General features: G+C 48.2%; 1 protein-coding gene across 1 annotated transcript; it reads left to right on the forward strand.

Moving 5' to 3' along the window:
- Positions 1-835: 835 nt before the first annotated feature.
- On the forward strand, positions 836-19,753 carry LOC149859481 (CCN family member 2-like). The gene is made up of 5 exons (XM_090058210.1): positions 836-963; positions 4,388-4,601; positions 12,566-12,817; positions 13,621-13,832; positions 14,806-19,753. Exons 1-5 carry the CDS (start codon positions 901-903, stop codon positions 15,115-15,117), a joined length of 1,053 nt encoding a protein of 350 aa, XP_089914336.1. The 5' UTR covers positions 836-900; the 3' UTR covers positions 15,118-19,753.
- Positions 19,754-20,246: the final 493 nt, after the last annotated feature.

Raw genomic sequence — 20,246 nt, forward strand, 5'->3', positions numbered from 1 at the left:
TTACAAACCATTCCCACCATCAGGGACTGAGATCACCCTCTTGTTATCCTGGTTCAGCTCCCAACCTTGCTTGCTTATTTTTCTCATCCTCTAATTCACTTGGAGTGCCTTGAACCAACCCCCATATTGTAAAGCCTGTACTTTTATACGGGTGCCTATCTGTTTCAGCAGTAGTCACACAAAAGACTACATAATGTGTGATCTCATCCTGCATTTATTTTATGCCACAAATTAAACACTGTAGGCAGCTATTGCCCCTGGAAGGTGAGTTTTGTCCTGTTACCTTCCGTTTCCTCATATCACAAGAGATCAGATCACCTTCCAGTCCCTACACCTTTCTGGCTTTCATTCTCCTGGGCCAGCAGGGTCTGAAAGCTTTGCTGTTGCACAGTGACTTCTGCTACCTAATTGCTTTTTGCAGAGTGAAACTTTCCAACTCTTCTCCCCGCCCTCCCCAAGATGCACATATTTTCAAGGAGAAAAATTAGCCTGACAAGCTTTGCTTATTTAAGTCTTCACCTCTTCTGGCCAAAAGGGAGGGGGGAGTGCAGAGGGAAGAATTAGATGATGATAATAATAACCTAGCAGAGTGTTTTGCCAGGATTTGATTTCTCCAAGTAATGTGACCAAAGTTGCAGGCTCCATCAGCAGCCCTGTAACCACCAGGGCCACAGGAATCTGCTAATATGCCCTGGAATTTGGACACTTTTTGTTGCACCATTTTGGGTTGCTTCCCAGGTTGTCACTCAAATGCAGGATACGCCTCTTCAGGAGGCTATTTAAAAAGGAGCTTGTGTGCAATGTTCTTTGGACAGAAAGAGGAGGGTTGGAAAGAGAGCGGGGGAGAGAGAGTTGTTAGTCACTAGCCGTCAGTCTGAAATCCATCCTCTCTCACTCAGGATGTCTGACAGCTTTGGGACAATAACCTGGACTCTGTTCCTCCTCCTTCTTGCACCTGACTGGGTATGTACTGGGCTACAGTAATGTTGCTTACAGGATGAGCTGTGCAGCTTGCTTTAAGGCATGCAGGATGCTTTAGGCAAAATTACCCGTGCAGTTGGGACCTGCTGTTGAAGGGTCCTAGGAAAAGGTTAGCAGTTCATTTGGTATTTCAGGTATGTAGGTAGAAAATGTTCAGAACAGCCTGATGCAAAGAAGGAGTGATATGCACAGTGCCAGGGCTGGACACAGGTACCGCCAAACCGGGCGGCTGCCTGGGGCTCGGACAGAAAGGGGACCTCAAAATGGTAATTTAAAAATTATTATCATTATCTTCAGCAAAGGGGGGCCCGATACTAAAAGTTCACCCGGGGCCACCAGGAGTCTAAGTACAGCGCTGCACAGTGCCCTCTGTCCAGAGCTCTCAAGGCATTTCGTAAACACAAATGAATTAAGCTCTTCATGCTTTTCTGATATAATTGTTATTCCTGTTTACAGGAAGGAGAATGGGGAGGCTGAGAGGTAAAACAGCTTGTCCCACTGCATTACCTACCAAGTATGTAGCATTGCTCAGGAAGAAAACCCTCTTATTTTTGTCCTCTACCTCTAATCATAAGATAGCTTCTTGCCCTTTGAAACAGTGATTCTAAAGAAGAAATTGGTTTTCTTGCTGTTTGGGGCTTGCCTACCTATGTGTTAATACAAGACCTAGAACAGTAGCATGCTGATTCTGAGCCAAACTTTTAGGTGCTACCACACTCATAATAATAGCAATAGCATTATGATGATTTTGTTAGTATATGGCCTAAAAGCATGCAAAGCACCTTGTGAAGCAATCAAGATGCAAGGCCCATGCCTCCGGCAGCTTTGAATGTTATGGCTTGTTGAGCTGATGTATGCAAAATGCTTTAGGTGGATGAACTATATTTGTTGCTGGCATCACCCAGAATATGCCAACAGAGAAAACGTGTCTCCTTTCACTGAGTAAAGAACTCACTGGTATCAAGGGCTAGGCAGTTTTTATTCTTGAGGGAATCTCTTTTTTTGTTTTGTGCTTTGTTTGTGCAGCACCCTGCACAGGCACTCCTGAAGTACACACTATAGATCATTATGATTCACCGGATCATGGAAACACTTTTATAGATGTTTATCCCAAATTAGGGCATATTCCCAAACCGCTGCTGAATGCTTTGACAGCGGGGCTCCAGCTTCAACCGCGTTCTCATCTCTAGGAGAGGAGCAAGGATCTAGTTGTTAGAGCTGGGGAACAGGAGCCATGACTGCTACATCAGGAAGAGGCAGGTTGTTTAGTGGTTAAAGCAAAACAGGATTCCTACGGTTTGTTCTCAGCTTTGTCACTGACACCTATGACCTTGGGGAAACTAGTTTGTCTGTGCCTGAGTCCCCCTGTCTGTCAAATGGAAATAGTGATTCTCACGTATCGCACAAGGCTGTTATAAGGTGTATCAGTGTCTATAGGGTGCCTCGGAGAGGTGTGATGAAGGACAACATGGGTATTATCCACTGCAATTCAGCATTTGGATGATCACAGTTTGCCTGCTGTATCCGTATAATTTGTGTGAGACTATAGGAGCAAGGACCATATGTTACATCTATATTGCACCAGCTTCCAGCAGACCTTTCACTGAGGCTTACAGTTCTTTCCCCCAGCTTTTTCAGATGTGATCATGGTCCAAAGAGCATTATTTTTGTAAAGAATCCTTGCACCTGTTTGCTGCTTCCCATGGGCGAGATCTTGGTTGGGTACCTCCCCACTGACCATGCCACAGAGCCAATGCAGCTGCAGATATGGAGCTGTTGTCTCCTTGTGCATGCCCTCCCTGTGCCTTTACTGCTAGCAAAGGGTACATGGAGCAGAAAGAACATTATTCATATCTCTTTCTCCAGGTAGCTAGGTGCAGCCTGTGGTGGTAGCAGTTAAGAAAATCTTGTTTTGACTTGTAAACTAAGCAGATGGGACCTGGGAGTGAGGGATGGAGAATACATACAGAGCGGTGAGTCTTCCAGGTAGATTTTTGACTTCAGCTTAGTCAGTGCTTGCAACTCCCAGGAGTGACAGCTTTACGAGTGATGTTTGTGAGCTATGCATAAGCTGCTAGCAGAACTAGAAGCATGGGAGTCATCTTTCTTATTCTGATCCATAACATTGGCTCAGTTTTGCTGCCCGTGAAGTCCTTAGAAATTTGTCAGTGACTTCAACAGAAGCAGGATTAGGCCTGTAATGAAGATGAGGGGACCCCGTTCCTCTAAAGATGAAATCGAAGTGAACTTCAGGAGGAGAGTCCCCAAATAGGGGGAGGAAGACAAAATGTCAGTTCTCAGGTTGGATTGCTAGGCTTCTTCTGCATGCAGGTCTGCAGCACGGCTTGTTGCAATTGTCCCACTTTGTTTTTGCAACACCTTTTCATTAAGGTGATTCACATGCTTTACAGAGGTGAACTGAGCACCGTTTTATTCACATTCTCCAAATGGGATAAGTGAGACACAGAGGTGATACAAGTGGCATCAGGGCGGAGAACAGCTCCACGGTGGAGCTAGAAACACTCAAGACTTTTCTGGCATCTGGGTCTTTATTCTTGGCACCAGGTATCAAAGATACTGTATCAGAAAAACATTACCCTGCTTCTGATCTCAGGTACCCACCCATTACTGGTTAAATAGCATGTCCCTTTGTCACTGGGAGCAGTTGCATGCATGAAAAAGAATAGGGGAAAGTGTAGTGTACTTTTATCTTCTTTTAATGCAATTTAGCAGTTGGAAAGAGATTTGACATGCCAGCTCACAGCAAGTGGTCCCAAAAAAGACTGCAGCTTGCAAATATCTGTGCTACAGGCTGTAGAGGTTATATTACACAATACTCTGCACTAGAGAATTACACTGATTCTTTCTGAAGCGGGTGAGACCTTGGGAGGTCTTGCAGGTTAAGCTTCAGGCTGATTGCTGGCCTGTGCTGGCCTGTACTGATTGTTGCAGAAGTTAACAATAAAATTAAAAAAACCCAAACATTTGGCAACTCCTGCCCCCATGCAAGTTAAATTTAGAACTGTTGTTGGGAGCAACACTCAAAACAGTTGGAAGAGTTGTACTAGTGTTGATGGTGACAAAACAATACTCAGGGTGGTTGCTTCACAGCAGAAGCTGGGTCTGCTGTAGCAAGTGCAGAAATGGGTCCAGCATATGAACTTGATTGCTTTGTTACTTTACATTGGTACGGGATCTCAAAACAGTTGTTGAGCTCACACTGACAAGCAGACTACAGGCAAGGGTCAGTTTGCTGCAATGGCAGCCACTTCGTAGGTGCTGAAGAATGCAAAGCAGAGAAGCAGTAGGATGGAGAAAGATCCACACACAATCTTTACTGTTAATTTTTCCAGCTGGATGGTTTTTAAAAATAACTTGTACTTTCTCTGATTCATTTGCCTTCCAGGTAGAATCACAGGTATGTTCCTACCCATGCCAGTGCCCCTCCCAGCCACTGCAGTGCCCTGCTGGTACCAGCCATGTGTTGGATGCCTGCGGTTGCTGCAAGGTGTGTGCCAGGCAGCTTGGTGAGCTGTGTTCCCTTCAGAAACCCTGCGATCATCACAAAGGACTCTACTGCGACTTCTCCAAAATCCACAGTGGCAGTGGGATATGCTTAGGTGAGCAGTTTGCACATGCATTCATCATGGAGCCACAGGTTCTGCAGATGACAGAAAAACCGCAGAGCTGTGTGAATCTCCTACAGGGGACAAACACAGCAGCAGACTTTTCTGATATGTTATCTGCCCTCTTCTTACTGGGTCTGTGTCATCCCTTTTAAACCAACCGATGGACTGAGAAGTGTGCAACTGAGTAGGTGACACAAGTCATAACCTCAGATGCATCCAAACCTCTCCCTAGTGGCATTTACATATATCATTTAGCACTGCAGTATGTCAGTGCTGTATAGGGATTGAAACCACTGCAAGATCTGCCTAGGATAGTCCGTTCTTCCTCCCTCCAAAATTGTATTTCTGGGTCTGAGCTCAAATCTGATCTCTAGTTCTGGTTCAGCTGTGGTAGAAGTTATCGTGTGAGATTTGGGTCCATCTCATGTTTAAATAGTGCTTTCTGTTGAAGTGGGAGAGATTTTCAAAGATGAGAATGGGAGTTAGGGGCCAGATAATAATTGACTTTCAGTGGAAGCCAGTCATTTAGCTTGACTTGGTGTCTGTACTATCACTGTGGAAGATTCCCATCGCTGCGGTGACTCTGCAGTAATGGCAGTTCACTTCTCTCTGGCAGTAAGAAAACGTACAAACCAGCAGTGCCTACCTCCTACATAGCACTCTATATCTGTAGATGAAAGTGCTTGACAAAAGGCAAGCTCCTGACTCCTTCCTTTACAGATAGGAGAATTGCAGCAGAGGGGAAGTGACTTGCCCATGGTCACTAAGGAGGCCAGTGGCAGAGCCAGGAATAGACCTGAGGTTTCTCAAGTCCAAGTGTAGGGCTCCATCTGCACTGCACACTAAGCAACAAGATGCAAACCCCACCTAAATGCAGCACCTTCCTAAGGACCATACAAACTTAAGGTCAACCCAGTGCAAAGGGAGGTCTGAGATGCCTGTTCCTCCACAGTCCACCCTTGGGTTTGCAGGCTTATGGAACCGACTTGGGCCAGGAGGACAGGCAAACGTGCTGCAAAACTCAGGTCGCTGCCAGCAATGTTAGTGATGGCCTGGCTAGCACCCTTGCCCCCAAGTGAGCCAACGCTTCATCTGCTGGATGCACTACAGTTTGGATGAGATGTGAAACTGGGGCCATTACAGATGCTAAATTTGTTGGCACCCACTCAGGCCACTACATTTTTCTACTGACACTTGCACAGTCCTCGCAACGAATATGGACATGTCTGGTAAAGAAATGTCACTTTTTAAATCAAGTCAGAATTCCCCAACCCATCATGGCAACGGCTGCATTTTACATGCACTTCGCCCACACAAACAAACTGATGCTCTTTTTGTGGTCACAAGATTAATAAAGGCCAAAAATCAAGAACAAAACAAAATGTATGGACTACCTAGGATTTGCAGGTGCTGAGTGATGTAAATGCAAACCTGTTTTCATCAGATTTCCCTCAAGACTTCTCCTTATCTTGCTGAATTTCAGTTTTTAATCCAAACTATTGCATCACCAGTGTTTGTTACAAGTGTTCTTCCTGGATACTTTTATCATAGAAGCGAAATCATATTTACTCCCTCCCTAATCCTGCCTCCTATTGTCTTTGGGTTTTTTTGTAAAAAAAAAAAGTGAAGCGTTTTTGGTTCAAATATTCCAAAAAGTTCACCCTGCATAGACATGGAGGCTGGAAAATTTCTCTTATAGAAATCAAAGTTTTGGGAAGTTCTCAGCAATTGTAAATGGGATTTTGGAAATAGAAATGCTCAAGCAACCCTCGCTGTAGCTATCATTAGCATTTCAGCCATTATACTTTGGAATTGCCCTGATGCAGGAGAGCTGGGGATTACTTGACACTGCACTGTTTTAACCGTGTCAGAAATACAGTGGTCCTCAAATTTGTTAGACCCAAGGCTGCCCCCCATCAGAAAAAGGGTTTTCTGCTTTCACTCATTTTTTTAACCACAGAAAAGATAATAAAGCAATTCTTCTACTGCAAAGAACTCAGACAGGCGACAACGGGTCATAATGTTTTTGACACTGAATTCTTATTTGAAATCTCTGGGTTTATCTTGTGAATTGTGTGTGTTGCACAAATGACAGTGCTAATATTGGGTGTTTTCCCGCAGCAACCTTAAAAGAATCTCATAGCACCCCAGGGTGCCACCCAGATTGAGAATTGCTGGAATAACATATGCTATTTTTTTTAATTTGCAAGAGTTTGGCTGATTAGTTTGACATGCAAAAGCTAGTGTTATCTCCTCTTTGATCAATTTTATTTCCTTTGATCTATTTAATTTTCCTTCTACCCCATTTAGGGGTGATTGTGTCCCAATGAGCATGCATGTGCAGGGGCGTGCATTTCCTGCGGGACAAATAGCAGTGGGACATATTTATACCACTGCTATTTGTCCCTGGGCATGCCCCTGCACACGTGCTCCAGTGTGCAGTAAATTGACCTGGGTGGCATCGGGGAGGTTCTGCCCCAGAAGCCTTACCTGGAGTCCTGGGGACCTCCTGGGGCAGCAGCGGTGTCAAGCTGACCGCTCAGAGCCTGGCCAGCAGCTAGAGTGTGGTTCTGGCTGACCAGGCTTTGTTTATGGCAGTGCACACTGCTGCCATGTGCACCACACTGCCTTTTTAGTGGTGATTTTTTTTTACGCCAGGATCTCCCAGTGTTAAAAAACCCCCCAACCCTCTGTGTGCAAGCCAGCAGCATGGTGAAATGGGTTTGAGGTACTGCAAACTGTATGTGCGCACTCGTCAGGATTCACGCTGGATGTCTTTATATGGCCTTCCCAGTTCTAATTACCTGAGCCGATGTCCAGATGTTGACTACTGAAAGATGCCACTAGATGTACTTGAAGTTTGCCATTTTCTTCTAACTGCTGGCTTGACTGCAGGACATAAATAAGCATAGCACCACTGGAAGAAGATCTAGTGAGAGCCTCTATTACTTGCAGAATTGACCTCAAGTTTGAATGTCTGCCACAAAGTACAGGCTAGAAGTAGAAATCCCTGGGGGGGATTCTGTAGCCTCTGTAATGCAAAAGGTCGGACCAAATGTTCACATTGATCCTTTCTGATCTTAAAAATGGATAAGTTAAAGTTCTCAAAAAACTCCTAGCGACTTCAATAAGGTCAGAATTTCAGCTGATGAATCTGTGAGCACCTGTTTGAAGGTATGAGGCATAATACCATTGACTCACCTAGTCATAACTATCTCTGTGGTGCCTCCCATTCTGTAATCTTGAGAGATAAGCCAGCAAAAGCAGTGAAGGAACAAGGGGGTGGCAGAGAGAGTGGTGGGAGAGGAAGATGAGATCAGCTACTGGATCTGGGACAGAAAGAAGAAGGGAGAGCTTGGGAGGCTGAAGAAAAGAAGGTAACAGGTGCCCACACGAGAGAGAACAGAGGTGTTTTCAGCAAGGACAAGAAAAGGAAAGGGAGGTTGTTAAAAATATCCAAGGCATAACCGTCAAGATTGGACACTAACCTGGGCAAGAAGGGAAGTGAAAGGTGAGAATTTCTACTTGTTCACATCCCCTGTGTGCCCCGTGCTCCACAAATCCCTGCGAGAGACCTCCTCTACCAGGTAGCTTAGACAACAGGGCAGATGCAGAAACCATCTGTGCCAGCAGGGCATTCACAGTCTGGGGTATTCTGTGTGGCAGAGTGCAAATGCCTTGTCACCTGGAGGTGATGTCTGGAGACAGGACTCATGAATGGAGCAGAGCTCCATGGAGCTTGTAAATGAGAAGCCCTAACTCAATTTGCTTTGTTGCTTTAATTGGATCAGAGCAAGAAAATGAAGCCATTATAGAGAAGTGAAAGGGCATGACTGGCTAATTGGAATCTAAAGGCATAAGAAAATCCCTGCCTAGAGCACACTTTAGGGGGAACCTTTTAAGAAAACCAACTGATCTTAGTTTAGCAGCAGGGACCAAGAGGGTTTGAGTTGAAAGGAATAACAGGAGTGTTCAAACAATCTTGGGATGGCCATTTTACATCGAAAACGGGTGGTCTTCTTTTAGGTGGAAAAAGTGAAGACTTTGAAGCTTCTGAGTGCAGAAAGTTGCAAGTTAAGATACATTTTCCTTACTCTGGCTAGAATAGAGATGTTTGCAATCCTGAAAGCCTTGTGTTCCTCTCAAGAACAAGGTGGAATGAGCTTAGGAGAGCCTGAATGAGACCCTTAAAAGAGCACTGTGCAGCTCATACACTTTCTAAGATGAAGGTGTTTTATCTATGAAGCAAGGGAGGGGGGTAGCAAACATAGCTGATTTCTTGGTAAGTCCTTTAAAGCAGGCCAGGGCTTGCCATGTTGGTAATCATTTACCTGAAGCCTTCACAGATCTTTTTTTTGTTCAGAATCTGAAATTTGGAAAGAAGTTGCTGAGCAGAGCTAACAAAAACAGGGTATTTCTGTCCTGTGGAGAATACTGAGAGTTTGAAATTTTGTTTCATCCCAAATCCAGGTGAAAAGTTGAAATCTCCCAACTTCTTTCCTGAAATATTCAAAAAATATTTTGTTCTGACGTTGTCAGAATACTTTGATAAGCTCACAGCATTTATTTGGACAATTATTCATATATTATATTATAAAAATGAAAAGAAAACATTTTGTCCTTATCAGAAGAAAACGTTTGAATACTTGCACATAAAGATGTCAGGAAAATCAATACGGTCTTCTGAAACATTTTAATTTAATTGAATCAACGTTTTCTGGTCCACTGGAAAAAATTTCCACCCATAGTTCTGCACTTTAAATATACATGGGGTGCCAGCTGTAAACCAGGGTGAGTACAACTTTGACATCCCTGTTTTAGATGAATGCAGCAAAGAAAATGTACTGACTTCATGGTCATTTTCATGGAAGAAAATGGTCCTTTTATCTAGTTTAAGATATAAGGCTGTCTTGCTTTGTGGTGTACCACATAATAGGAAGGTCAGGCTTCTCTGTCTATTGATGTTGGCCCTTTTTGTTATCTGCGATTTATAAAGTAGATCTGAAAGATATTTTTCAAGGGGTGGCAGACCAGGGAGTAGATTTTCTTAATATCTTTAACTGAAAAGTAGCTAGTGTTAATAATGATGTACCTCAGCTTTGCAGAACATCCCTTTAGATGTCTTCAGTGTGGATTGGAAATGGCACAGCCCTTAAAAGAAGGGCTTGTACATTATTCTTTTAAAAGTGTGCTTTGCTCCTGTGCGTTTATAACGTCTTTGAGTTGAATTAGGTGTCAACAAAAATCTGTAGACAATGGAAGTTTTAAACAGGCAACAAGGGAGCGGGATATTTTTAGTGGAGTGGTCTTTGATGTCACAACTCTGCTAGCTTTCTGCTCACCTAGAGATTCTTGTAGGAAAACAGAAGGTAAGAGTTGAATGCCTAATGTAAAAGAGAAAAAAAATCCTTTAAGGAAGAAATTGTGGGAGTGAGGAGGAAAGGAATGCATCCTGGTGTTCTTCACAGATCATAGAGAAGCCACCAGGGGTGCAAAATCAATTAAAAAATGTATTTTCCCGTTCATAGTCACCTTTAAACATGTGGGAAATTGATGACACGTCAAAGAAGGTTGCCTTTTTGTCTCAAAGGACAAAAGCCTTTGGCTCCTGTATCATATCAGAAATTCATCTTGCATGTCAAAGACTTGGGGCGCTTTGAGACACTGGCTGTATGTAACCTGGACGGTTGCAAAGAGGTGGTTTTTCTTAGCAGCTTGCCCAGCTGAAGATGAGGTTTCTCTGGTGGATATATATAGATTTAAGGAAAAAAAATTGTGTCCCAAGTCAAATCAGCCAAATCAATTCCAAACCTGTGTGAATCATTCAAGTACCATATGTGGCCCTGCTACCGGCAAGTATCCTCCACCCCAGCCTGGGACTTCAGATGCTTCCAAACCCTTTGGCAGGCATCCTGCGTGCAGGCCCAAGCCTGGAGGCTGGTGGATATCAGTGTTTGGCTTTAGCTCAGCAAAGAGGAGATGTGTAACAGGGAGTCAGAAGGCTCCTGTTACTTAAGAGGAAACTGCAGCAGGGTTAGCTGGCTCCTAGCTGGCATGAGAGCTGCCTTGGGGGAGGCAAACAGAACACTGCTGCCTTGCAAAGCGACATGACCCAGGATAAGGGGGAAGCCTGGTTGAATGGACAAGTAGCCATTGGTTACGTTTGGACCCAGACCAGATTAGTTGGTGATGTTGCCAGAGGGTTTATACCTTTTTTTATAATTTATACTGGTGGTTTGGGTTTGGGACTAGTAGGGGTGGCATGGAGGTCCCAGCTGTGCCTGTGGGCACCAGAGTGTCTGGAGCCCTGCCAGGGGCTGGGGGCTCGAGACACAGATGGGGCTTGAGCCTTATAGGGTTGCAGCCTAGAGAAGGACTGCAGCTGGGCACAACTCAAGCCGATAGGGCCCGGGGCCGTGGTTAAGATAGGGCTAGGGGCCCAGACAAAGCTGAAGAAGGCTTGTTGCCCAGAGCCGGGTGGAGAGAGGGCCACGGGGCTGAAGGCTGAAGTAAGCCTCAACGAGGAAGCGATTGTGCGGTAACATCTGCAAGGCTTGGGCATGGCTATAGGGGAGTTTCAGAGGCCGTGAATAGCCCTTAAGGTTGCAAGTACCCTGAGAGGCACAAGTGGGCCAGGAGGACCCACCAGGCGTAAAGTATGTAGAAGACCAGCAGGGTCCATGCGGGACCTGCTGGCTGTCAGAAGGACTGAGGGCTCACACTAGGACCCTTAGGTAGCCTCCCTTTCTGGCAGTCAGTAGTTACATCAAGGCATGGCAGAAGAGCAGGGCAAGTGTTGCGGGGCATCACGGCCAGTGCCAGAACCCAAACGTTGCCACAGGCTGATGCTGACTTTCAGAAAGGCCTGAAAAGTACTGGGGAGAGCTCAGGCGGTTCAAGAAGCCAGATTCTAGACCTTGCTCGCTGCCGCCTTTTTAGATCCATCATTGAAAAAATGGCTCGGTTAGGGCCTGCCAAGCGCTTCCATAGCAACAGAGGTTTTTAATGTGATCAGAATGAATCGCATATGGAGAACTTACTCCCGTGAGACAACTCAGCAAGGGGTCTGTCACCTGGCCCTCAGAGTTAGGGCAGGACCAAGCACCTCTGAACTGTGGGGTGCTTGGGATCTAAACTTGAACCCCTCCATACTGCCAGTGTATCTCAACTGTGTTGGGGGACCTAATCTCTGCGACAGAGAGCTTTATGTGATCTCCCTTCCTCCAAGGGTCTAGAAGGGCCAGAATAGCTCTGCACACAAGAAACATTCCTGAACTGTCAACCAGCTCCTTCATTACCCGTCGTTATCCCGTTAGCCTCCAGTCTCTTTTCCCTGGGCACCAACTCAGTGCTGTAGCTGTCAGTAGCGTGGTCATTTTCATATGGTACTAGTGCCCTCTGCTGTGCTCAGAAATAACAGATCCTCTCATCAGCATGTGTACTTCATTACACCATTCATTCAAAAGCATTTTACAGGCTTAGCCCTGACCTGGAGCTAGTAAATGCAGCTTGTCAGCAAGTGCAGCTTGCTCAGATCTGTGTGGATAACTGGGCATGAGAAATTATACTGGTGCATTCTTGAATTGCCTAGGGGAGGGAGCCTCTCATGTCTGGAAGGGGACTGACTCGGGTCTGCAAGTGGAGCTGTTCCTATCCAGTTAGGTGGGTTAAGACAGGGGTATGGTCGGTGCCTGGTGAACCTTGGGTCACCGTCAGCTCAATCCCTGCTCCTCATACAGGTACTCAAGGAAAGGACTGGAAATTGTCTGTTTGGGAGAGTCCGGCCTGGGGGAGGCCAGGCTGCACCCCCGGGGTCATATCTCCGGCTGAGGGAGGCTTCCGTTCACCTACTTTGCTCCTGCTAAAGTGCTTAGGTTGTTTGTTGTAACATAGCCCCTTGATGAAGAGGCCTGGCTTTCCAGCTGCTCACATCTCCCTGTCCTCTCTCCCTGCAGCTAATGAGGGAGCAACCTGTGACCTGCTGGGGAAGATCTATCACAACGGCGAGAGCTTCCAGCCCACCTGCAAGCTGCAGTGCATCTGCATGGACGGCGCCATCGGCTGCATCCCCCTGTGCTCAGATGACTTGCGGCTCCCCTCCCCAGACTGCCCCAACCCCCGCCGGGTGAAGCTTCTGAACAAGTGCTGCGAGGAGTGGATTTGCCAAGAGGGCAGCCAGGAGAACCGCTTTGAAACAGCCCTGGCAGGTGAGTGACAGGCAGGTGGGAGTAGGACCAGGGCCAGAGCAGCTGATTTCGCTGTCAAGAGAGAGCAGTTAGCTGTGGACTAAAGAAGTGGGCTACAGCTTGAGGTTCAGATCCACAGGCGAGGGGATTCACAAGTGCCGCTGTGTGACGGGCCTGCTGCTGGGAGCAAATGATGCAGCCAATCAGTTGTGCACAAGGGGTGAGCCCTCTTCAGTCCCTCAGCATCAGGGAGCAGCCATGGCTTCCCTGAACAGAGCAGGTTTCATGCAAGGGTCCAGCTCCACAAGCAGGCTTGGAGCAAATGCTGCACAGAAAGGAAGTTTGGGGCTGGAAGGCAGAGACGGTGAACCCAGCTGAGACTGGAGGGGGCCTGGGACTGCAGAAGTGAATCAGCTGCTCATCTCCTCTGTCAGAGCTGAGGATGTTGGCAAGGCCGAACTTGTGCGGTGTGTAAAAAGTATCAGTCTTGAAAGCAGCCAGGATGACTGCTAAGGAGTGGGTAAAAACTGAGGCACTACCCAGGTCTCTCACATTGAGCAGAGCTGCCAGAAGTAGGGAAAGGAAACCAAATGTTGCCTGCCCTGCTAGGCTTTTTCCTGAAAGGCTGAGCAACCTAATGGGGTCTTGCAGAGTCCCTCTCTGCTCCATCACTGGGGAGTGAGACTGCACCAGCCTGTGAGTGATCCCGTAGAGGCTCCCAAAGAATGAGGCACCATGCAGGGATGTCCCTTGTGTCTGGTGATGTACCTTGTCTCGTCCCAGGGCTCTGAACCCTCTCTTTAGTCTCCTTTGACCTGGCTCAGTTTTTAGGGAGAATTCAGCATACAAACCTGAGCTGAACAACCTCCAGGAGAACTGCCTGGTCCAGACAACCGAGTGGAGTGCCTGCTCCAGGACCTGTGGGATGGGCATCTCCAGCCGCGTCACCAATGACAACCCCCAGTGCCGCCTGGAGAAGGAAAGCCAGCTCTGCATGGTCCGGCCCTGCAACTTCCTCCTGGAGAAGAGCATCAAGGTACTTGCTGCAGTGCTAGACAGCAGCAGGGTGCGGCTGAACCCACTGCAGCCGGTGGCTGGTGGTTTTTCCCTGCCCTTGCACTCTGCGCAGCCTCTAGCCTCTGGCTAGCAAAGGCACAAGGGGTCCTCTGCCAGGACTACTAATGCCAAGGTAGTTGTGACACCTGTGTCAGGCCCTTTTAAATAAGGCTCCTATCTCCAAGGGCTTGCAGGTGTCAGGGCCTACTTCAGGGAGCTGCCTACTTGCTCCCTTATCTGCTGATCCCTATACACTTATTGTACCTAAAATTCATGGGTAGATGCCAAACCCATTGACCCAAAAGGAGCAAGTCTCTGCAGGGCCTTAAAGCAAGCCCCATATTTCATTCCTCAAACTCCATGGGGTGTTTGGGCCATGGAGCAATAGCAAATTAGTCACCCCCTCCATACTGCATCACATACAGGGGCCAGCCCTGTGAAGGGCAGAGCATCTTGTGCTCCCATTCACTTAACTGGAAACTGAGGGTTTGGTCATGGCAGAATCAGGCCCAGAGCTAAAGCTGTTCAAAAACCTGAGGTCAAGAGCATTGAAAACTGGGGTTAGGTAAGGTGGAAATGATTTGTGGGAGGGGTCTGATTGCTTTGAAATGCCTTTTTTTGTTCCAGCTTATTGAAATGTTGGGAAAAGGTTGGATGTGTCTTTGTTCCAGTTGCTGGGGAACCCACCTTTTGTTTTAAATACACTTTCTTGCTTCCATTTTCTTCTTCTTTTCCTTTTCCCAAGAAAGGGAGACCCTCACAGTGCCCTTTTCTCACTAAAACAAAATAACATATTCTACACCCCCCTCCCCCAAAAAATATCACTTTAAAATTACTCCTGGAAAACCCCAGAGCATCCCCCCACAGAGGCACGTCAATAATTTTCAGCTCCTCTGCCCATGTGTTCCTGTTGCGGGTGGTTAACCCTTTCCTTGCTGTTGCTCCCTTCCCAGAAAGGAAAGAAGTGTGTGCGGACCCCGAAGCACCGCCAGGCCATTCACTTGGAGTTCTCCGGCTGCACCAGCGTGCGCACCTACCGACCCAAGTTCTGTGGCAGCTGCACGGATGGCCGCTGCTGCACCCCGCACACCACCAGCACCGCAGAGGTGGATTTTAGGTGCCCGGAGGGGGACATCTTCCAGCGTAAGATGATGTTCATCAGGACATGCTCCTGCCACCATGATTGCCCCAGGGACAATGACATCTTCCTGGCCACCTACCACAGGAGGATGATAGGTGATCACATCAGGGCAGAGAGGCAGTAGCCCCTTCCTCCCTGACCCCCAAGCCTAGGTGTCAAGAGTGTTCTCAAGTGTCCACAGTGCCTCTGCTGCTGAAGCCTAGGACCATGCAGTCCCTTCTCACCTGTGGGGAGACCACAATGCAATTTGGGCCCAGTGGCAAGGACAACAAGGCAGGCAGCATGGAGGGGAGCAGTCCCCATGGGCTCTCTGCTGGTACCATGCATCAGGCAAGGCTTGGGCAAAAGTATCTGGCACACTCCCATCATGGTGGGGATGCTGAGAGAACCAGGCTAGATGCAGAGATGGGCCTGAACTGGAGCCTTGATCCATGTTTCCCCAGCTTGTAAGGGGCTTTGGATCTGGATCTAAGCCACAAGGCTTGGCCCCACCTCCAGCTGGGAGCAAAATGAGTGTGGAGCTCCCTAAAGCCACTGCCACTCTGCAGCCTGGCCACAACCCCAGAGCAGAGGGCAAAGGAGAGGCCCAGCAGCCTGATCTGTTGCCCAGCCATGCCAAGCAGCCTTCTCAATGGAGGAGGGAATCTGATACTGACCTTTTGCAATGCATCTCTCTACACAGTTGTCTCCGTTGCCCAAAGAGGGGCTCCAGCCCTGCTGGCAATTCCTTCCAACTAACTGGGAAGTACCATTGTTTGGCAAGGCTCATCCCCTTCCTAGTGCTCCCCCCATTGTGGTTCCCCTGTGCCCCAGATTAACCAGACTGCAGGAATCCTATAGATCTCTTGTGTCACCATGTTGCACGCTGGGGATACCACCCAGATGATAGCAAGGCTATCTAGCAGGTATGTGAAAGCCAACATTACAAGGGAAACAGTGGGTCCCATTGCAAGAACTTGCCATATGGCTTCCCTAGGGACAGCTGAGCCCTGTAAGAGCCATCTCCAGAGAAGACAGGACTCAGCTGGGCTTACCCTGCTCTTTGTCAATGCTGGAAGGATAGTTCTAGGGCCCAGCTCCCATCCCAGGTATGGCAGTACAGGGCAGAAGTGTCCAGGGAGAGTAACATCAATGTAAAACTGGGGCTGGTTAGAGTAGAGTCAGCCTTCCATCCTGTTGCACATCAACAAAGAGATCTGCCCCCTGTGTTTTGCAAGTCCCACACTCAGCCTGTACTGCCAAGAATGAGAATTGCCCACTTTTCTCCTCTGTTAAACTTCAGAGCTAGAACAGCTTGGGGACAGGGAACTGGATTCTCTAGTGGCCTGTGCATTAGCAACAGAGTTGAATTTCAGTAGCAGAGTCTTTTTATGACCAGCAGTGCATGAGCCGGAAAAACCCAGCTCAGGTCAAATCCCCCAGGAGCTTGAGGCACTGGCAGGAAAACCCAGCCTTTCTTGTAAATGGAACAGATTTAACCTGGCATTACTGAGACAGTGCTGCAGAAAGCGCTACCTGGAGCATCCTGTGTTCTGCAGCCACAGAACTCACCTCCTGCCAGAGAACTGGGTTGTATTCACAGGGCTGCACAATGACTGGGCTGGTTCACAGGAGTGTCTCCTGCAAATCAAAGGAGATGATTCTTCTGCTCTGTTTGGCACTGGAAAGGCCTCACCTGCAGAACAGAGTCCAGTTCGGGGCCCCACAATTCAAGAAAAGTGTGAGCAGATTGGGAAGAATCCAGTGGAAAGCAACAAAATTACTTAGGGGCTTTGGAAGCATGACCTGTGAAGAAAGGCTGAAAGAATTAGGGTTATTTAGTCTGGAGATTTTCAAGAGCAGGTTGGATAGACACTTGGCTGGGATAGTTAAGTCAGGGGTGATCCTGCCCTGAGCTTATGAGGTCCCTTCCAGCCCTACTTTCCTGTGATCCTATTACCTGTGTTCAGAATCTCAGCTTCCGTTGGAAATGTTTGTAATCCTTATGGCTGCAAACCATCTTCGGACCATGGCCCACATGTAACCAGTGCAAGAGGCATCTAGCTGAAAGTGCAGTCAGCCTGGAAGAATAATTCAGAGAGGTGTGAACTGCCCCATTCATCTGAGAGGGACCTTAACTCTAAAGAGCCATGGTGATTTGACAGCTCAACATTACTGAGTATTCATCTCCAGCTCATTTTAGCAGAAGCATCCAGATAACAGCCCAGACGTTATGTGCCTTTTTCTGTCTCTGCTCTTCAATTAATCTGAGGCGGAAGCAGAATTCCCATCAGGACCATGCAAAGCCAAAGGACCCTACTGCAGGTCCAGCCTGCGGTGAGGGACAGGTCCTGTGCTGCCCTCTGCAGCCATGTTTCAGAGCAGAGCTTCATTTCGTATAGCATCCTCATGCAGGGAGGAAAGGCAGCTTGTCACTGGCTTCGAGGCATCGGCTCTGACCTGGCCACTGAAGTGCCAGTTTGGGACTTGCCCTTTTCCCCCTGCCCCAAACATCTGCAGCAGCATTGTTCCCTTCAGACCCTTATGCAGCTTGGGCCTCTGTTGTTCACATTGAAATCTGAGCTTTAGACACTGCTAAAAAGAAGCCTTCGTCCAGCCTCTGTATCATTTTGCTGTCTCACAGCTTCCTCTTAGGCCTTTCCAATCTGCCAGTCCCTCCCAGCCTTTCTTGCTGTGCCCTGGTGTGTGCATCCCCCTGGCTGCGTGCAGAGCTCAGAGCCTAGTTGCACTTTATTGGATCACAGTAAAATTCTCTCTCTCTTTTTTTATATAACCTGCCTGGTCTCTTCTGTGATGCTCTGCTGCTAATCAGGTGTGCCACCTTGTGCAAGTCCCCTCCTTTTCTGAGCCTCTGTTTCTTCTCCCATCATGGGAAAAGATGCCTTGCACAGGGACTACCTCATCCGCCCCGTCTCCCTGCCCCAGCATCTGTGCAACACCAGTCCTGATCTGCATGGATGCTGATCCTCTAAGATGCTGCAAGCACAGTGCAGATGGAGTGAGGCGCCAGACAATGCCAGGGCTGCAATAGCATCCCATTAGACCAAAGTGCACTGTGATTGCTTCTGGCTACTGCCTTGCAGGCGGGGTGGGGTAGGAATCAGTGGTAGCTGTTCACCAATGCTGCTCCATTAAGAAGTCTGAAGTGTGTAATACTGGGTTAAAAATAAAACTGGGAGCAGATGTGAGCAGGGGTTGGTGTTAATATGGCCAGAATGTGGAGGCTCTTTACGGAGGCTTAACAGCTTATAGGCTCTGTTCACTGCCTTATAACATTATCCAAGGGATCCCTAGCATGGACACTTGCAGGAGCTGTTTTCCAGAGACCTGTGCGATACTGGGAAGATGCTCTCCTCTCCTCACAGGTTCCCCACTACCTGTGTCTCCTTTCCTGGGGGCAGGTTCTGAAGCTGAGGCCCCTCCAGATGAGAGAGGAAATGTGAGGCAGATCCCCAGGGAACCCCAGTGTGCTGCAGGTAACCAGGCAGCCCGGTTCCTTTCTCATTCATGCTGGCTTTACATTGTTCATCTCCATTGATCCCTTGGGGTCGCTCCAATTTCCAGCAGTGTAAGGGAGAGTAGGATCAAAGCCTGAGGAACATCCTCCACCAAGGGCAGACAGGAGTCATGGAAACACTCCCAGATTTGATGGGAGTTTACTTCTGCCTCTCATCCAGGCAGCTGACTGTGTCTGGAGCAGTGGTTCTCAGCCTTTCTGGACTTGAAGCACCCCTCAGTGGACTCGGGGAAGCCCTCCAGAACTAGTGAATTGAATGGCACTCGATTGATATGTTACAGTGCTTACCTCCCTGCAGAGGGGATGGGGACTCATCCAGGCAGGGGCAAGCCTGAGCCTGTGCTTCTCTGTTTACTTTATCTGCTTATCTCCTCACACCTCATGGCGCCCTTCGAAGGATCTGGCAGCACTCCAGGGTACCCCAGCATCCTAGCTGAGAATCACTGGTCTAAAGCATTGCTGAGAGCTGGGACAGGAATCCCCTTCTCCATCTTCCTGCACACACCTTGGCTGCATATTTGTCCCCTTCTGCAGCCGCCTAATATCACATCACAATCCCCCACTCATCTGCCCTGCTTGCTGCCAGGGCTCCCACTGACAGCTCCTTCCCAGCACTGAGCTATGCCGTCTCTGGGGTGGTAGCTGTCAGTAGAGGTGGAGGGGAAATGAGAAGTAAGGCAGAGAGAAGAAAGAGGCCCTCCTTGCAGCCGCAGCTTGATTTTTATTTTTCCCTTTTGGGTACAGGATAACTACAATAATTATCAGCCACTTTTTATACAGTCCTGAAAGCACTCTGGCAGCTGGGACGTCTTCACCCACCGTGGAATGAATGCTGGCACCTCGGGGGTGGAGCGTGGCGGCCGATGGCAGCGCCGCACTGTGGAGCCCTCTGTTCAAGTGAAGTTGGAGGGGGAATTCAGGGAAGCGATATGGACTCAGCCATGTGGAAATCTGATGGGACCCTGGTGCCAGACTTGTCGAGGGGAACATTCATGTGGGTAAACAGCTGCAGGCAGTATGGATAACATGCAAGGAGCAGTTTTCAGGGAAGAGAGCTAGGGTTTCAGACCCTGGTTCTTTTGTCTGTTACGGACATAAGGGGTCATCTACATGTGCAGTTAAGGCAATGCAATAAATTCCAGTGCTTATTGCACCAGACTGTATTGCTCCTGGGCACCACATTTACCTGTATGTTGAGCCAGATCAGAGCAGCCCCGGCTGGCAGGGGACCTGGGGCAGGCCTGCTTTGACTCAGCTCAGCATGCTACCGAGGAGTTGGCTGGGGCACGAGGGTGCTTCAGTGCTAGGCTAGCTGGCAAGCACTCCCCGCACTGTAACACCCTCATGCCCCAGCCAACTGGGTCAGTGTCTACACATGCTTTGTGGCACATTAAGTAACGCCACCATAGGGTAGTACTTGTATTTACAAGTACTAACCCACAGCAGTGTTTATTCATTTCCTGCGACCTACCTAATAGGGCTGCATGTGTAGATGTGGCGACTTTACTGCAGAGTAGGCAGTAGGCAGCTCTGCAGTAAATGTTTCGTGTAGATGCACCCAGGGACACCCAAGCTGCAGGTTTCTGTTTTCAGTGGGTGAGAAGAGCACAGTGCTCAGCCATGGGGAGGGGCATCTCATGGATAACTGATACCTTCAGAGCCCCCACCCCTGCAAGGGGAAGACAGATGTGGCCGCAGGAAGATGACAGAGGTGAAAAAAGAGTATGGGCCTGGGA

Source organism: Crocodylus siamensis, chromosome 7 (assembly GCF_052110815.1).
Source record: "Crocodylus siamensis isolate JL-2025a chromosome 7, ASM5211081v1, whole genome shotgun sequence".
Classification (NCBI taxonomy): Eukaryota; Metazoa; Chordata; order Crocodylia; family Crocodylidae; genus Crocodylus; species Crocodylus siamensis.

Bases quoted from the DNA above. Each gene is read 5' to 3' on its own strand.
- LOC149859481 (XM_090058210.1), top strand. From the start codon at position 901: ATGTCTGACAGCTTTGGGACAATAACCTGGACTCTGTTCCTCCTCCTT. The intron at 4,602-12,565 runs GTGAGCAGTTTG...CTCTCCCTGCAG, and splicing joins TGGCAGTGGGATATGCTTAG to CTAATGAGGGAGCAACCTGT. The intron at 13,833-14,805 runs GTACTTGCTGCA...CTCCCTTCCCAG, and splicing joins TCCTGGAGAAGAGCATCAAG to AAAGGAAAGAAGTGTGTGCG.